The sequence below is a fragment of the Dreissena polymorpha genome, chromosome 4 (genome assembly GCF_020536995.1).
Source record: "Dreissena polymorpha isolate Duluth1 chromosome 4, UMN_Dpol_1.0, whole genome shotgun sequence".
NCBI lineage: Eukaryota > Metazoa > Mollusca > Bivalvia > Myida > Dreissenidae > Dreissena > Dreissena polymorpha.
This window is the reverse complement of record NC_068358.1, coordinates 66,942,625-66,961,277: the sequence shown is the minus strand read 5'-3', so window position 1 is coordinate 66,961,277 and position 18,653 is coordinate 66,942,625. Positions and strand designations below refer to the sequence as shown.

General features: G+C 35.7%; 1 protein-coding gene across 8 annotated transcripts in view; it reads right to left on the bottom strand.

Annotated features, from left to right (window-relative positions):
- Window positions 1-16,985, bottom strand: part of LOC127879105 (spectrin beta chain, non-erythrocytic 1-like) — a 254,747-nt gene extending 237,762 nt beyond the window's left edge. Inside the window, exons 1-7 of one of the 8 annotated variants that reach the window (XM_052425749.1) lie at window positions 16,809-16,985; window positions 11,542-11,718; window positions 3,759-3,805; window positions 3,451-3,523; window positions 2,921-3,067; window positions 2,232-2,323; window positions 270-416 (exon numbers count right to left, since the gene is read on the bottom strand). In XM_052425749.1, coding sequence (XP_052281709.1) covers window positions 270-416; window positions 2,232-2,323; window positions 2,921-3,067; window positions 3,451-3,523; window positions 3,759-3,805; window positions 11,542-11,583 — 548 coding nt within the window. In that variant the 5' untranslated portion in view covers window positions 11,584-11,718; window positions 16,809-16,985. Of the gene's footprint in view, window positions 1-269; window positions 417-2,231; window positions 2,324-2,904; window positions 3,068-3,450; window positions 3,524-3,758; window positions 3,806-4,217; window positions 4,699-11,541; window positions 11,719-16,808 lie in introns of those variants that run through there. The other 7 variants (XM_052425750.1, XM_052425752.1, XM_052425754.1 and 4 more) reach the window with 7 other exon arrangements.
- Between the last annotated feature and the right edge of the window lie 1,668 nt (window positions 16,986-18,653).

Sequence of the window (18,653 nt, the reverse complement as noted above, 5' to 3'; positions counted from 1 at the left end):
TCTTCATCATCATCTTCTTCTCCTCCTCCTCCTCCTCCTCCTCCTCCTCATCATCATCATCATTATCAGTATCATTATCATTATCATTATATTATCATAATCATCATCATCACCATCATCATCATCATCATCATCATCATCATCATCATCATCATCATCATCATCATCAAATATAACATAAAAGTGAAGACATAACTCTTTTAAAACATTTCAAACTGTTGATAAAAAAGAAAAGACATAACACAATAATTAGTTTTTACTCAACTTACAGTAATGCAAACTTTAGTTTTTTAATTTCGTCTTCTTTTTGTGTTATTTCTTGTTGTAGGAGGTCCATTTCCTTCACTAAAGTTTTCTCGTTTTTCACACAGATCTGTCTCATATCTTCTAATGATTTTGCTATCGGAATAAGTTCACTAAAAACGATAATAACCACCATGAACAAAGAACAGGTTTTTAATCATACGCTGCATCCGCACCAGTGTTCAATCGGACTTTTATGCAAATGGTGTTGCTTATTTGACCAACTCGATAGAATACATTAAACTTATTAATGTATTCATGTGTACCTACACTAGGAAAACTCAAATTTTTCGTTAAGTGATTTTTTTGTACTGAAAATAAACCGCATATATTAAGAAATACATGTAATTCATACTTGCAAATTCTACTTAAATTTGTTTCAAATCATTTTCCAGTTTAAATAATTGAAACTTAAGCATGAGAAAGTTGAGTTTAGTGAGCCTTGACCAAAAACTTGGTCGCAAAATACAATGTGAAAAGGTTGTGACTCTTAGAAAGATGTCATTAAATTACAAGCGCAATCTGTTTTCCTCTATGTTTCACATTTTATTAATAAGCATCAAATGAAGATCGTTTAACTGGGTATTTTTTAATTGATGGTAAGTTCTTCTTTATAAATTTAAATTTAAACTAATTATGTAACATTATAAAGTTAAAAGCCACCATATTTCGATTGAAGATACCAAGTATCAAAAATATAGTATAATCAAAAACTTAAGTTATTTATGAAGTTATCAATGAATCATTTAGCTAATTACTGATGTATAAATTATTTACATAAACAAGAAATTAAACAATGGCTGTTTGTAAAACATACATGCCCCCCATATAGGCTGTCAGTTGTAGTGGCAGCCATTGTGTGAATACCTTTTTTGATACTGTGACCCTGACCTTTGACCTAGTGACCTGAAACTCAATAGGGGTCATCTACCAGTCATGATCACTGTACCTATGAAGTTTCATGATCCTAGGCCTAATTATTCTTGAGTTATCATCAGGAAACCATTTTACTGTTTCGAGTCACTGTGACCTTGACCTTTGACCTAGTGACCTGAAAATTAATAGGGGTCATCTGCCAGTCATGATCAATGTACCTATGAAGTTTCATGATCCTAGGCGTAATCATTCTTGAGTTTTCATCCGGAAACCATTTTACTATTTCGAGTCACTGTGACATTGACCTTTGACCTAGTGTCCTGAAAATCAATAGGTGTCATCTGCCAGTCAGGATCAATGTACCTTTGAAGTTTCATGATCCTAGGCTTAATCATTCTGGAGTTATCATCCGGAAACCATTTTACTATTTCGAGTCACTGTGACCTTGACCTTTGACATAGTGACCTGAAAATCATTAGGTGTCATCTACCAGTCATGATCAATGTTCCTGTGAAGTTTTATGATCCTAGGCGTAAGCATTCTTGAGTAATCACCCGGAAACCATTTTACTATTTCGAGTCACTGTGACAATGACCTTTAACCTAGTGACCTGAAAATTAATAGGTGTCATCTGCCAGTCATGAGCAATGTACTTATGAAGTTTCATGATCCTAGGCCTAAGCATTCTTGAGATATCATCCGGAAACCATTTTACTATTTCGAGTCACTGTGACCTTGACCTTTGACCTAGTGACCTGAAAATCAATAGGGGTCATTTGCCAGTCATGATCAATGCATCTATGAAGTTTCATGATCCTAGGCCTAAGCGTTCTTGAGTTATCATCCGGAACCCATCTGGTGGACGGACCGACGGACCGACATGTGCAAAACAATATACCCCCTCTTCTTCGAAGGGGGGCATACAAATCAACGCCAGCATCTATTTATTTTATTTTTTTTCACAGGAAACTATCAATTTCCCGCCATCCCATGATCTAACCAGCCTATCATGTTTTTATTACATAACAGCCGATAATGATTGGAGAACTTACCTAGAATGGTCTGTGGATATTTGAGATTTTAACATTTCACATTTCTTCACTAGCTCTTCAAATAAGCCCCGGTTCGTTTGAATCGTTTTTTCCTGAAACAAGTTTCACATATATAGCCACCATTCGCTGTTGATAGAAAAGGGACAGAATGAAGGAGGCGCCAATGTTCTCGCACATGCATCCTCGAATTAACGGAAGAAAACGTGCATCTTATGTGTTTTCTATATTGATAAATTGCAAAATTTCATTCTAGTAGTCGTCCAAATTGATATGAAAGGCATGATAATGCCGTTGTGTCGTGTACGCGGTGTGCGCCTAGGGACCGGGAGGTCCCGGGTTCGATCCTTACTCACGTAATCTCCCCCTAAAGATCGCAAGTTGTGGTTGTTCTCAGGAAACGGAATCGAGAGTGCCTCAACAAGCCTTGATTGTTGGATGAAGTCGAACCAAAAATGTGTGAATTAAATATTAAATCAATAAATAACACACTTTTTGTTGATGTACTTGTTTCACAAATTTGATGACACAATTGCCGTAGCTGAGTGGAGTTTTCATTTAATCGATCTTGATACGGATACTAAAATATTAGTCGCCACGATTTTTAAACGGTTCATGAACAAAGTTAAGTGTCGGGATAGTTTTGACGAGCTAAAATAAAAGTTGTTTTTCTTACAGATGTTTCTATCTACCTGGCATGCATTAAGAGCTTCCAGAAAACAGCTCCTTTCCAGCAGACGTCGGCAATAATAATCCTTATCTTTGAACATCATTTCCGCTTGTGTTAAGGATGAAAAGATCTCGTTTTTTTCCTCAAGCGAACGCTTATCATTTGGTTCCTAAGAACGGATATACAAAAGACATGACAGTACACGTCCGAATTTGTTTTTAACACAGTAGGATACTGCATAATCAGTTTATTCGACGTTACAAAATAGTTTGTTTGAAACCTTTACCAGGACATGTTAAGGAAACAGACTGATTATGATGCGTAACCTTGAAAAGGGATAACTTGAAACAAGACAAATCCGGACAATTCGTGTTCTCTATAATGTTGTTTCATAGTCTTTAAAATATGTTGATATCAGTTATATTCAATGTTAAACGTTGTGTAAACACTTTGAATTAAATAATTTGATAGTCGATACTCCTTAATTTGTCAAAAAGCTTTTTCCCAAAATAAAGAGAAATTTTACTTATTCGGATTCATTTGTTGAGTTACCTGCATCCGGAGAATTATTTCCTTCGCTGCAGTTCTTATATCTGAGAATACCTTTTCAATCGACATAACGCCGCTAAAATTGTTAAGCAACAGGTATAAGGACTGTTAAGAAATCTTATAATTTAAATTGGTCCATTATATACAATGTGTGAGTATATCTAAGAATAAATATGTGTATATCCAAGAATTAATATATTAACCATACCAACATTCAAATATACACATATGGACACGATAAACCACCCAATGTATGGTACATAAAAGTTGTCAATTTATACAATGTCTAACAAATTTATGTGTTCATGTACCTGGATTGCTTGTTCATGTCGTTGTCAGCATCACATATTTCTTGTCTCTAAAAAATAAACACAGTAATAAAACTATATTGTATAAGACACTGTTTTTTAAATGGATAAAAACAATGGTTCGATGTAAGCAGAAGATTGGTAGGAATGACTGGTGCTAAATGTGAATTCTACCATCATCTGTATACATGTAATATGTAAAACAAACTGTGGCGTACAATAAATAATACATTAAAACACGATAATTTGCCAACAGCAATCGATTGAATTCCACATTACACAATCGATTGGAACAAAAACAAATTACTAGCCAAACTAAGTTGGAAGATGTTTTCAAACAATATGAAAATATTTATGTCTATATGATGGTAGATTATAAATGTTGTGATATTGTGACGAAGTTATACAACTATATCTTTAGTAAACAGTACATTTAGGTTATTTCATGTATTTACATCATACCCTTTGATAAATTCCTACATGAGACCCATTAGACGGTAGTTCAATTATGTACAAGGTCATTCCATTGCACCTATTGGTATCTCCCGTCCAGCGTATAATTTTTATTCTACCACGGCACGTGACTTTTTTTCTATATACAAAGAAGGAAAACTACTGTTGGTTATTACCCCGATATACCAACGGTTGTTTTAAGTGACGTCACTTTGATTGTCCGCGCACTGTTTATGAATGAAGACGACGTCATTTGATTTTCATTGTTGTGGTGACGTCGCGTTTTCGCGGAAAAGTGGAGGACGTTCGGTTAATATAATTCTCATTTATAACCTTTAAATCGCGGGTAACTTATTAATGAAATCGTGTTAGAATCGAAATAATCGACGGGTAACCGTTGGTTATTGCGGTTATAACCAACGGTATGTCGTTCCGATGCTTGTTATCAAACCGATCGGGCAACGCCCTCGTGGTTTAATTCCTACGCATCGGAAATCCATACCGTTGGTTATTACCGCAGTAACCAACGGTTACCCGTCGATCATTTCTTAAATAATCTGTCTTGACAATTAGTACAGTACGTGTTCATTTTTACATGTAGTTGATAGTAATGCACTCGTTCAATGCATTTATGTTTATGTGCCTAACTGTAAAGGCTTTATTTTAAACTACAGTACTGTACAAAAAGCAAGCACATATTTATATATTTTACAGATACTTGTTGCTACTGAATTACTTTTATTAATGGAGTTCTTTTGACATAGGTTTTACCTCACCTGAGCACACTGTGCTCATGGTGAGCTATTGGATACCGTGTCCGTCAATGACGTGTCCGTGTGTCCATGTGTCAACTTTATATTAACAAGAACTCTCCTGAATGTGTTTCGGTCCGTTGATTGATTAAGCCATGCGGCCTTTTAAAGTGTTTTAACTAAAAAAATCTCATCTGAAACCCCATGGTGTAAATGATTAATATTTTGTTTGCACCAAAGTTGTGTAGCATCTTCAAAGTTTATTAAAAGTATGCTCCCAAGAGCAAAAACGAGCTCGGCCCCGAAGATCACCACTTAAATAAACACTTATACACAAATATGGAATGTCTTTAAATTTTCATTTTCGGAAACTTCAATTCTAAAGGCTTTAATGCTTAGTGTGTAGCATCATCTAAAGACCCTGAAATAGTGTTTTCAAATTATGTCCCACAGGGTCAAAACTGGTCACGCGATTAGATTTACAAGTTTTCACTTTACGTGTATATATAAAACCTTGTTAAATCGTCATATTTGAAAGCGCAAAACACAGGTCTTTCATATTTGGTATGTAGCCTCTTTTATAGGTCTTCTACAAAAATTGTTCATAAAATATCCCTAGATCCCTTTCTGAAAACCTTTAAAAATCAACATGTCTAAGATCTCAACGCCCATGGCTTTAATATTCAATATAAAACAAAATTATACAGATCGGCTACACAGTTTGTTAAAAAATATGACTTAGGGTAAACTCCGGCTCACACTGGAAAACTTTACCGGGAAAAGTCGGGTTTTAGATTGACATTGACCGTTGTTGTTGCGACATAAAGCGGCAGTAAAATATGGCGACATTAGTACGGCCAATGCTTCAATGCGGCAGTATGTTTTGCGACATTTAGCGTTAGTCGCAACATTGAGCATCAGCCTTGCGATGTATAACGCAAGTGAGCCATTTAGCGATTGTGGAATATTTGACGTTGCTACACATAAACAATACACTGTAAGGCGTAAGATTGATTGAACATAAGTAGTATTTCACGATAATGAAGAAAGGCTGTATTGAATGACGTTGGTTTACAGATTAATTATGAACATTTATAATCATCTTCTTAAAAGAAGTATATGTAAATATTGCCAAGTATATTTTGTTTATTTGTGCCGAAATTTATATGCTCTTGTACGTTTGTTTGGGCTCTGGAGGCCAGTTTATTGATGTTTCAAGTGTCTAAGGCAAACATTTTGGAGATTTTTTGAGTGTTTTCAGAATGCCTCAAAGACATAAATGTGTTCACTTATAGCATTGATTTATTGCGTTTGTGTGATGTTATGTGAAACTCCCTTTTATCAGACATGTGGCAGGTTGTAAAAAAGTTTTATTAAGTCACATGAAGTGCTTGCAATATATTATTAAATTCAAATGTTCAAGGTTATAATATTCGTGTTTGATAAACTGATGTCTCGAATGCCAATATTATTATCATGGCTAGATAATCTTAATGTGCCCAACGATAAACGGATGTAGTAATTTAACGAAACAATCTCCTGCATGATTCTTCATTAAACGTGACTTATAGTGTTACATGTTTTTGATTATATTTTGTGAAAATACACAATTAAGCAGACCAACGATTCACAACAAATCCCTATCGTGCATGATTTCTGTTGGAAGATTGCTTTTTTCAGAATTGGGAAAATATTAAAGTTTAAAGTTGATGAAGAATTGTTGTAAAAGCAATTGTTAGGCAAGTAAATATTTATGTTATTTTCTAACTTAAAATGTATTAAACAAGTATATACCTCCCAAGATTGAAGAACAAAGTCCTATATAAAGTTAAAGTCTGGCGTACCTAATCAAGTCTTACAGCAATACGTCGGACGTTCCCAATCTATGTTTTCCAAATGTGGCATAGCATTCAAATGAATAATATATGTCAGACTTCACCAAAGGAACTGTTTCAAGGCACAGCTTCACAACACCGCGAAAGGGGGTTCATGCTAAAGGTGATAACCCTTTTGCGAGCTAAACAAAACAACCGGCTGCATGTTCTTTAGCAACGTATGCTCTACTTCAGAGTATTAAACAACATTCATGTTTAGCTCCACTGGCCAAAGGCCAACGGGGCTTATGTCATGGTCCTGTGTCCGTCGTGTGTGCGTCAGTGCGTTAATTTTTTCTTTAAACATCTTCTTCTCCTAAACTACTGGTCCAATTCTGATGAAATTTCTCAGGAATGTTCATGTGGTGAACCTCTTTCATTTTTTATGCCCCCCTTCGAAGAAGAGGGGATATATTGCTTTGCACATGTCGGTCTGTCGGTCTGTCGGTCCGTCGGTCTGTCCACCAGGTGGTTTCCGGATGATCACTCAAGAACGCTTGGGGCTAGGATCATGAAACTTCATAGGTACATTGATCATGACTCGCAGATGACCCCTATTGATTTTGAGGTCACTAGGTCAAAGGTCAAGATCACGGTGACCCGAAATAGTAAAATGGTTTCCGGATGATAACTCAAGTACGCTTAGGCCTAGGATTATGAAACTTGATAGGTAGATTGATCATGACTCGCAGATGACCCCTATTGATTTTCAGGTCACTAGTTCAAAGGTTAAGGTCACAATGACCCAAAATAGTAAAATGGTTTCCGGATGATAACTCAAGAACGCTTATGGCTAGGATCATGAAACTTCGTAGGTAGATTGATAATGGCTGGCAGATGACCTCTATTGATTTTCAGGTCACTAGGTCAAAGGTCAAGGTCACGATGACCCGAAATAGTAAAATTGTTTCCAGATGATAACTCAAGAACGCTTATGCCTAGGATCATGAAACTTGATAGGTAGATTGATCATGACTGGCAGATGACCCCTATTGATTTTAAGATCACTAGGTCAAAGGTCAAGCTCACAGTGACCCGAAATAGTAAAATGGTTTCCGGGTGATAACTCAAGAACGCTTATGCCTATGATCATGAAACTTCATAGGTACATTGATCATGACTCGCAGATGACCCCTATCGATTTTCAGGTCACTAGGTCAAAGGTCAAGGTCACGATGACCCGAAATAGTAAAATGGTTTCCGGATGATAACTCAAGAACGCTTATGCCTAGGATCATGATACTTGATAGGTAGATTGATCATGACTCGCAGTTGACCCCTATCGATTTTCAGGTCACTAGGTCAAAGGTCAAGGTTATGGTGACCCGAAATAGTAAAATGGTTTCCGAATGATAACTCAAGAACACTTATGCTTAGGATCATGAAACTTCATAGGTACATTGATCATGACTCACAGATGACCCCTATTGATTTTGAGGTCACTAGGTCAAAGGTCAAGTTCACGGTGACCCGAAATAGTTAAATGATTTCCGGATGATAACTGAAGAAAGCTTATTCCTAGGATCATGAAACTTGATAGGTAGATTGATCATGGCGCGCAGATGACCCCTATTGATTTTCAGGTCACTAGTTAATAATTTTTTTTGTTGAACCAATACTGAAAATGTACTTTTTTTATTTACATGCATTACAATGTATTATTTCAATAAAAAATTCTATTTGTTATCAAAATTTGGTTGTACAGGGCTGTATCCTGTATGATTGATATCTTGTAATGTTTTTTTTAACTATTTAGGTTGCATTGACTAACTATTTCATTTTAATTGGGAAGTTTAGTTTTTCACTTAATTATTGTTTTGATATCCCCCAAATACAATGAAAATTGTCTCGTTTGCAAATAAGCATTTTGTGTTACTTAAGGATATATTATTTTATTATGCCCCCTTTCGAAGAAGAGGGGGTATATTGATTTGCACATGTCGGAATGTCGGTCCGTCCACCAGGTGGTTTCCGGATGATAACTCAAGAACGCTTAGGCCTAGGATCATGAAACTTCATAGGTACATTGATCATGACTTGCAGATGACCCCTATTGATTTTGAGGTCACTAGGTCAAAGATCAAGGTCACGGTGACCCTAATAGTAAAATGGTTTTCGGATGATAACTCAAGAACGCTTATGCCTAGGATCATGAAACTTGATAGGTAGATTGATCATGACTTGCAGATGACCCCTATAAATTTTCAAGTCACCAGGTCAAAGGTCAAGGTCACGGTGACCCGAAAGAGTAAAATAGTTTCCGGATGATAACTCAAGAACGCTTATGCCTAGGATCATGAAACTTCATAGGTAGATTGATAATGACTGGCAGATGACCCCTATTGATTTTCAGGTCAAAGGTCAAGGTAACGGTGACCCGAAATAGTAAAATGGTTTCCAGATGATAACTAAAGAACGCTTATGCCTAGGATCATGAAACTTCATAGGTATATTGATCATTACTCGCAGATGACCCCTATTGATTTTCAGGTCACTAGGTCAAAGGTCAAGGTCACAGTGACCCGAAATAGTAAAATGGTTTCCGGATGATAACTCAAGAACACTTATTCCTAGGATCATGAAACTTGATAGGTAGATTGATCATGACAAGCAGTTGACCCCTATTGAAGATTTTCAGGTCACTATATCAAAGGTCAAGGTCACGGTGACCCGCAATAGTAAAATGGTTTCCGGATGATAACTCAAGAACGCTTATGGCTACGATCATGAAACTTCATAGGTACATTGATCATGACTCGCAGATGATCCCTATTGATTTTGAGGTCACTAGGTCAAAGGTCAAGGTAATGGTGACCCGAAATAGTAAAATGGTTTCCGGATGATAACTCAAGAACGCTTATGCCTAGGATCATGAAACTTCATAGGTACATCGATCATGACTCGCAGATGACCCCTATTGATTTTCAGGTCACTAGGTCAAAGGTCAAGGTCAAACTTGATAGGTAGATTGATCATGACTCGCAGTTGACCCATATTTAAGATTTTCAGGTCACAATATCAAAGGTCAAGGTCACGGTGACCCGAAATAGTAAAATGGTTTCCGGATGATAACTCAAGAACGCTTATGGTTACGATCATGAAACTTCATAGGTACATTGATCATGACTCGCAGATGACCCCTATTAATTTTGAGGTCACTAGGTCAAAGGTCAAGGTCATGGTGACCCGAAATAGTAAAATGGTTTCCGGATGATAACTCAATAACGCTTATGCCTATGATCATGAAACTTCATAGGTACATCGATCATGACTCGCAGATGACCCCTATTGATTTATAGGTCACTAGGTCAAAGGTCAAGGTCACGGTGACCCGAAATAGTAAAATGGTTTCCGGATGATAACGGAAGAACGCTTATGCCTAGGATCATGAAACTTGATAGGTAGATTGATCATGACTCGCAGATGACCCGCAGCGATTTTCCTCCTTCTTTATAAAGTACCGGTAAACGGTACTTTCCCAATCCAACGAAAATTCCCAAATTCCCAAAACGGTACTTTCCCAATCGAGCGAAAATTCCCAAATTCCCAATCGGCATCTGGAAAAATCCCAATCAGCGTCCGAATTTTTTCTCAAAACGATAGAAAGTTTCGTAAAAAAACCAACTTTCGGCGAGCGAACAAAGAAAATCGTATAGTTGTGTGTAACCACGCGCTCGATTAATTTCGGGTTTTATTATTCAGCGCATTCAATCAATAGAGTTGTTACTGTTTCCGGTTCTTTTGCCAGGCAGCCAGCGTACTGTTTTACGTCGGTTTGTAACCTTATCGTAGTTTGAAATGAGTCATAATAGCAAATATTATGCCAAAAAAACCAATCGGAACCATCTATCACAGGACACATTGACAGCAATAATGATGCTGTGCAGGGAGGGATGCAAGCAACTGAGTGATGATCAAACATCAAAGATTGTTGAAATTTTCACAAAAATGAAAGAGAGAGACATTGCTTTAAAAGAGATTAAAACAACTAGTAATTGATTTGGTGTGTTCTTTATAATATTTTGTTATTTATATAAACTTTATAACTTAATGGTCATTAAGGCATGCCTGCAAATGATTATTTAAATGGATATGTTCAATTAAGTATGAACTGTATGATGTATTCAATAAGACCCAAACTTCACGACGCGATTTTCCCAATTTCAGGATTTCACGACTCGATTTTTCCCAATTTTGAGGTTTTCACGACTCAATTTTTCCCAATCGGACCGGTACGGGTACTTTTCCCAATTGGACAAGGAAAATCGCTGGGTGACCCCTATTGATTTTCATGTCACCAGGTCAAAGGTCTAGGTCACGGTGACCCGAAATAGTAAAATGGTTTCCGGATGATACCTCAAGAACACTTATGGCTAGGATCATGAAACTTCATAGGTACATTGATGATGACTCGCAGATGACCCCTATTGATTTTCAGGTCACTAGGTCAAAGGTCAAGGTCACAGTGACAAAAAACATATTCACACAATGGCTGTCACTACAACGAAGCGCCCATATGGGGGGCATGCATGCTTTACAAACAGCCCTTGTTTTCAAATTATGCCCCTGGGGTCAAATTTGACCCTGCCCCGGGGGTAAAAAAATTGAAAATTTGCTTATATAAGGCCTATTTTGTGAAAACTTTATAAATCTTCTTGTCCATAACCATTCATTTAATAAGCAACATTTCAAATAAAAAAGCCTTACCGTTAATGTTGTGTCCGAGCTTTGTTCACGGAGAGCAGACATCTTTTGTCGAATCGCGTTGTGACAATCCGACAGTGTCCGACACTAACGGGAGTCCGGTAGTCCGAGACTCCTTAAAATGATACTCGGACTCCTTGTTTTGTGTCAAGGAAGTCCGTTGGACTGCTTAAAAATTATCTTTGAATTATAAAAAAATCCCTTCGTTTACTTATTCGTTTCGCAAAATCGCAAGCAAATTCGTTGAATTGATATCCCATCATCCTCTTTTCCATAAATATACTCATACCAAGTTTCAATGAAATCCGCCAAAGCACTTCCAAGATATGGCCCCGGACACAAAAGTGCCGGACGGACGGACGGACGGAAAGACGAACGGACGGACAACGCCAAAACAATATCCCTCCGCCTATTGCGGGGGATAATAACTTAGTTTCATTGCTGGGATCAAATTGTTTATGATACAAATGCTATTAAAGGGGCCGTCCAACAGATTTTGGCATGTATTGAAGCTTGTCATTAAATGCTTTATATTGATACATTTAAACATTTGAACTAAAAAATTTCCAATATAAAAACAAGAATACAATTTAAAAAAGGAAAAAAGTAACCGTCAACAGGGCTCGAACCACTAACCCCTGGATATCTGGAGTAAAATGCCTCCTGCCTTGACCACTCGATCATCCACGCTCATGTCGAATGCGGACGTATTTATTAGCTATATAAGCAATCCTCGTAGTTTCCCAAAATATCGTTTCGCGTCGATACGACGCTTTATCTGTTGGACGGCCCCTTTAATTTCAAGGTCACACATTTGTACCTGACGTAAAATAATAAAACACGCCTTACATGGTACTAGATCTAGTCGTGTTTAGTTAAAACATATATAAAACAAGAGCACCGCCTTGCGGGTGCAGACCGCTCATCTATTTTCTTTTTAAAGGTGAAGGGACTCTCATTTTCAATCACAAAGGAGGGAGGAGTGGAGTGAAGAGGGGTGTATAGTGTGGGGTTGTGGACATTTATTACATTATCTTCCAAAAAAGCGAAAAAAAAATAATAAATAAAATAAAATCGGGGGGGGGGGGGGGGGGGGGTTTGGGTGCGATGGTTGGACGGTATTTCAAACATAACCGTTTTAAAAAAAAAATGGGGGGGGGGGGTTATAGTGTGAGGGTGTGGTGATAATTTGTGAGATGATCTTAAAAAATAAAAAAAATAAAAAATCAAAAAAAAATTGGGGGGGGGGTGGAATGGGGGGATAGTGGGTGTGGTGGTCATTTGTGAGATGATCTTAAAAAAAAAAAAAAAAAAAAAAAAAAAAATAGGGGGGGGGAGGGGGTTGGGGGGGAGGGCACGGGGGATGGTTTGGGTGAAGTCTATTGTGGTATGTCAGGTAAGAGTAGTTTCATCAAAGTATCAATCAAATCTAATCGTAAATAAAGAAGTTATGGCAATTTTAGCAAAATTTAATAATTTGACCTTGAGAGTCAAGGTCATTCAAAGGTCAAAGTAAAATTCAAGTTGCCAGGTACAGTAACCTCATGATAGCATGTAAGTATTTGAAGTTTGAAAGCAATAGCCTTGATACTTCGAGTGGATCGAAACACAAAATTTAACCATATATTAAAAGTTACTAAGTCAAAAAAGGGCCATAATTCCGTAACAATGACAACCAGAGTTATGCAACTTGTCCTTTTACTGTACCCTTATGATAGTTTGTGAGTGTTCCAAGTATGAAAGCAATATCTATGATATTTTAGGGGTAAAGTGGACCAAAACATAAATCTTAACCAAATTTTCAATTTTCTAAGTATAAAGGGCCCATAATTCCGTCCAAATGCCAGTCAGAGTTACATAACTTTGCCTGCACCGTCCCCTTATGATAGTTCATAAATCTTGCAAGTATGAAAGCAATAGCTTTGATACTGTAGGAATAAAGTGGACCTAAACACAAAACTTAATCAAATTTTCAATTTTCTAAGTATAAAAAGGGCACATAATTCTGTCAAAATGCCAGTCAGAGTTACATTACTTTGCCTGCACAGTCCCCTTATGATAGTTAGTAAGTGTTGCAAGTATGAAAGCAATAGCTTTGATGCTTAAGGAATAAAATGGACCTAAACACAAAACTTAACCAAAATTGTCAATTTTCTAAGTATAAAAAGGGCACATAATTCTGTCAAAATGCATGCCAGAGTTATCTTACTTTGCCTGCCCAGTCCCCTCATGATAGTAAGTAAGTGTACCAAGTTTGAATGCAATAGCATTGATACTTACTGCGAAAAGTGGAACTAAACGCAAAACTTAACCAAAATTTTCAATTTTTTAAGTATAAAAAGGGCACATAATTCTGTCAAAATGCACGCCAGAGTTATCTAACTTTGCCTGCCCAGTCCCCTCATGATAGTAAGTAAGTGTACCAAGTTTGAATGCAATAGCATTGATACTTTCTGAGAAAAGTGGACCTAAACGCAAAACTTAACCGGACGCCGACGCCGACGCCGACGCCAAGGTGATGACAATAGCTCATATTTTTTTTTCAAAAAATAGATGAGCTAAAAATGTTGAACGCATGTTAACAGTTAATATAAACGTGAATCGCTCCTTCGTAATATCTTAAGAACATTTTCCAAAACAAAAGTAGCTGATACTTGTTTACCTACGCTTAGCGCGCATGTCAGATATGAGTCTGGTCAATACAGCCTAAACCGACGACGGCCTCGATATATGACGACCAGCCTTTTTCACGCATGGACATTGACAGCCAGGATAATAACGGTTCGAATGACAATGATCATTATTATACATTACTATTGCTATTACAACCACACAAATTGATAAATGTACCATTTATTTTTCAATAATCAGATTTATGATTATCTTGTTAAGCTACTAGGATTTCCAGTCATTACACCCCCTGGACGTTACACCCCTAGTCTTTACACCCGCTAAGCCTGGACATTACACCCACCAAGATGTAAACATAATTGATTAGGTTACTAAGGTGTGATCACACCTACCATGGGGCACACTTCACTTGATTAATGATGTTCCTGCTTTAATATGTGTCCAATGGGGGTCTGTCCAAGTGTTTTTTATTGTTTGTTTGTCTGTATGTCTGTCTTATTGATGTGCAGTGTTAATTAGGAAATAACAATTTTTTGGTGTGAAAAATATTGTTCTGTGATATATTTTCAAATAATTTGTAATTATCAAAGTGTAATAATAACACCTAAAATTAAAGGAGTTTGTTCACACCATTGTTATCAAATGGTCTTGTAACTGATAAATAATTTAAAACACCAACTTGGTTTAATCTTATAAGCTGCACCATTCTTGACCAATTTATTTTTGTAAATACTCATTTATAAACTTTAACCTACACAATTATATAACTTATATAATGATTAGTCTCTATAAAAACATATCCATTAATTATTAATAATCAGAAACTATTTGTTACATATTAACCAACTACATCATGGCGAAAGTATGGAATCCTAATAATACTTTCTTATTTTTACATAAATGAAATTCAATTTAATGGTCTTATGGACAATACTGGGTATAACTTGGTATCTGTGTTTTATCTGATTTACATTTTATTAACAAAAACATTATTTTTCTAAAAATATGATATGATATGTAACAGAATGGTATTCATGCAGGAAAAGGGAAATGGGTAGAGACATGAGGGATTATACATGCAATATATATTTTTGTTATCATTCAAATAATTAAGTGATCTTATGTTGCATTAAGACTCATGCCCCAATTTAGTGTTTTAAATCATTAACACAGTTTTGTGTCATCATTTATGAAACTAACATAATGTAAAACTAACAGTAACACTGGGCCACTTAGATAAACATTGGACCTATTTGGGCCACATTAGGGCCAGGCAAAGACCCTCTAACTGTTTATTAGGGGCCATAAAAGATACACAGACTAGTGCCAAATTAGGGCCCTCCCATAAACTGTGTTTGATTGCTACAGTAAGTGACAGATTCCTGTTAATTGTGTTTCTTCAATGATCCCTCATTATCAATTCTGACTTTAAAGTTTAATGATATTGTAATCAATAAAACAAATGTCACTTTGAGGTCTGCAGTAAAATTTTATATATCATACAGTGACAATATGTAACTTCTATTTCAATATCTAACAAACTCACTGAAACCAAAAGATATAGGATATTTTTACTTTATTAATACTTGCTCTAAATTATTAGCAAGTTACCTCCTTTTGTTTGAGTGATATAAAATAGCCTAAGGGCAGATTTGCTTCATTGTCAATATCAGAGACATAACACTGCATGCATTTTATGCACTGCTAATCAAATAGATATATAAATAGATAAGTGAAATACTATGGTAACTACAATAGTAATAAAACTTAAGTAACAGATGTGATACACTGAGATTAAGATATTGCCTTAGTCCTTATGTATTTGAGGCCGTTTCCATAAATAATAAAGATTTTTTTTTTATAGCTTTAAAATAAAAAGAAATGTATAAATTTAAGATTGTGTTTTGTATATTCTAAATATTTTTTTTATTTATCATTATTTTTATTTTATTTTTAAAGTTATTTCTGTCTGCATATTCCTGAAAAAAAGTATTAATGATTTAGATGCATATTATTACATTTTGGTGAAATAAAAAGAAATGTATAAATTTAAGATTGTGTTTTGTTTATTCTAAATATATATTTTTTATTTATCATTATTTTTATTTTATTTTCAAAGTTTTTTCTGTCTGTATATTCTTGAAAAAATTATTTATGATTTAGATGTTTATTATTACATTATGGTGAAATACAAATAAATGTATATGAATTAAGATTGTGTTTTGTTTATTCTAAATATTCATTTTATTTATCTTTATTTTTATTTCTCAAGTTTTTTTTTCTGTATATTCTTGAAAAAAAGTATTTATGATTTAGATGCATATTGTTACAGTCATTTTGGTGAAATAAAAATTAATGTTTTAAATGATGGCTGCTCAATTAAATAATTTGAGCAACCATTAATGATTAATTTAATCTCATCAGTGTCATCTTACATGACAAATCCAATTAGTGGTTCATAAGTTGATTACACCTTTCTAATCTAATCAATATCTTGGTGGGTGTAATGTCCAGGCTTAGAGGGTGTAAAGACCAGGGGTGTAACGTCCAGGGGGTGTAATGACTGGACACCGCTACTAGGCCGTCGTGGATTTGGACCGTCTTAACCCGCATTCGTAAGATCTGAAGTGATTTCTTACTCTATTCCTTAGAGTTTGCTAGAAACTAAGTATTTAGAACTGTAAACTATTAACTAGTAACAATGAACGTAACAGAGTAAACTGAGTGATCCCGCAAATAAGGTTAATAAAAGAACTGTTAGTAATCAACGTCTAATCTCAATGAATTCCTGCCCGAAAGAGACCGATTCGCGCCAAGAGCACAGATCTTGCCAACTCGTAATAATCGCTCAGGGTTACAATCCACTAAACCCATAAATCACAACAGATCCACAAAAATGGACCAATCATTTGCCCTCGCAAAATTCTGTCAGCAGAAAGAGTGTTGGTACGGAAAAGCATGTGTATACACAGTGTATAAGCCAATTGTTTCATACCCGGATGTTGCGATGTGATTGCCATGGCGTAACGGCAATATTTTACATACCGCTGTTAATTTTGATACAAATCAATGGATTAATACTGCAAACAAGTAAGTACACTATGTACTTTAGATGGCGTAGAGAATTAAGTTTCCCTTGAGAACGTATAAATCCGCTTCGAAGAAGTTGTTGTTTATTAAAACATTGAAAATTACCGAAGAAAACTGGAAAACAAATGTTGCTCTTTGCCAAAATATCATAATTTTTCTCTAAAATCTGTTTTGAAATATACATATCTGTGTATGTTACATATTGCAATTGAAGTCAAATAACTGTTATGATACAAATACATGTAATATATCGGCATTTTGAATATACTAAGATATTGATTAAAATAAACAAAATGGTTTTTAAAATGACTGTATCATATATTGCAGTGATGCTGTATTATTGATTGCGATTACATTATATGCATTCTGTATCAACTATTGCGATAAATCTATGTCGATTTTGCAAATTTTGTATCATTGATTGGTCGAATATTCACATATGTCACAAATATGGTTAACTGAAGAGCTTAAACTTATTCCAGATACATCTTCGTTGTAACTCATGTCCAGCACATTGTTATTGCTGTCCTTTGGTTGGCTAATGGGGGACATGTTTTTACCCATGTCAAGTAGTGTTTCAGCAGAGATAGTTTTCATTGGGGTTGACGTGCAATTTACCGTAGCAAAATTACCGTCCAAGCCAAAAACTTCTATTGCCTCGTACGCCATGTTTCTGTAAAATAGCAATAATTTAGTTCTTTATTAATGTTTCCCAAGAAATGCAGAGAGTTAATATAAATAACCACAATAATCATTACCATCACTCCTATCATGATGATCATCACCATCGTTATCATCAGTAAAGTTGGTATCATCATCAGCAACAGCAACACCACCAGCCGCAACATAAACTATCGCACTGGCAATCTGTGTTTAATTACGTATGACCTGAGAGAGAAACTTTAAACTTTAAAATGAAAGGTTAACCTTGATTTTGGATGATTTATAATTCAACTTTATAATGAAAGGGTAACCTTGATTTTGGATGATTTAGAATTTGCATTATTTTTCCAAAACATAGGCACATGTATATAATGTACACTTACGTGTGCGAATTACTGAAATCCCGTATTACTATATAGGCCATGCAACAGTGGCTATATCATGAATGCATATTATTATAGAACGATGTTTCAGCTAAAATAAATTTGAAATACCTGCAAACTATATTCCTTAAACCGAAAAGAGTATAACAAAATATCCACAGTCTCTTCACTTTTATTAACTAGCACTTGTACATGCATGTGTGTGCCAGCTATCTATTTATAGATAACACATTATAACGTTGTTTCTTACCAAGACTAACCCATCGTCGGCCACCCCCGGTCTATTCATTACGTTACTCTCCATTCCTAGTGATGTATGAGCGGAGCGTAATCAGCAGCCGTGGGTAT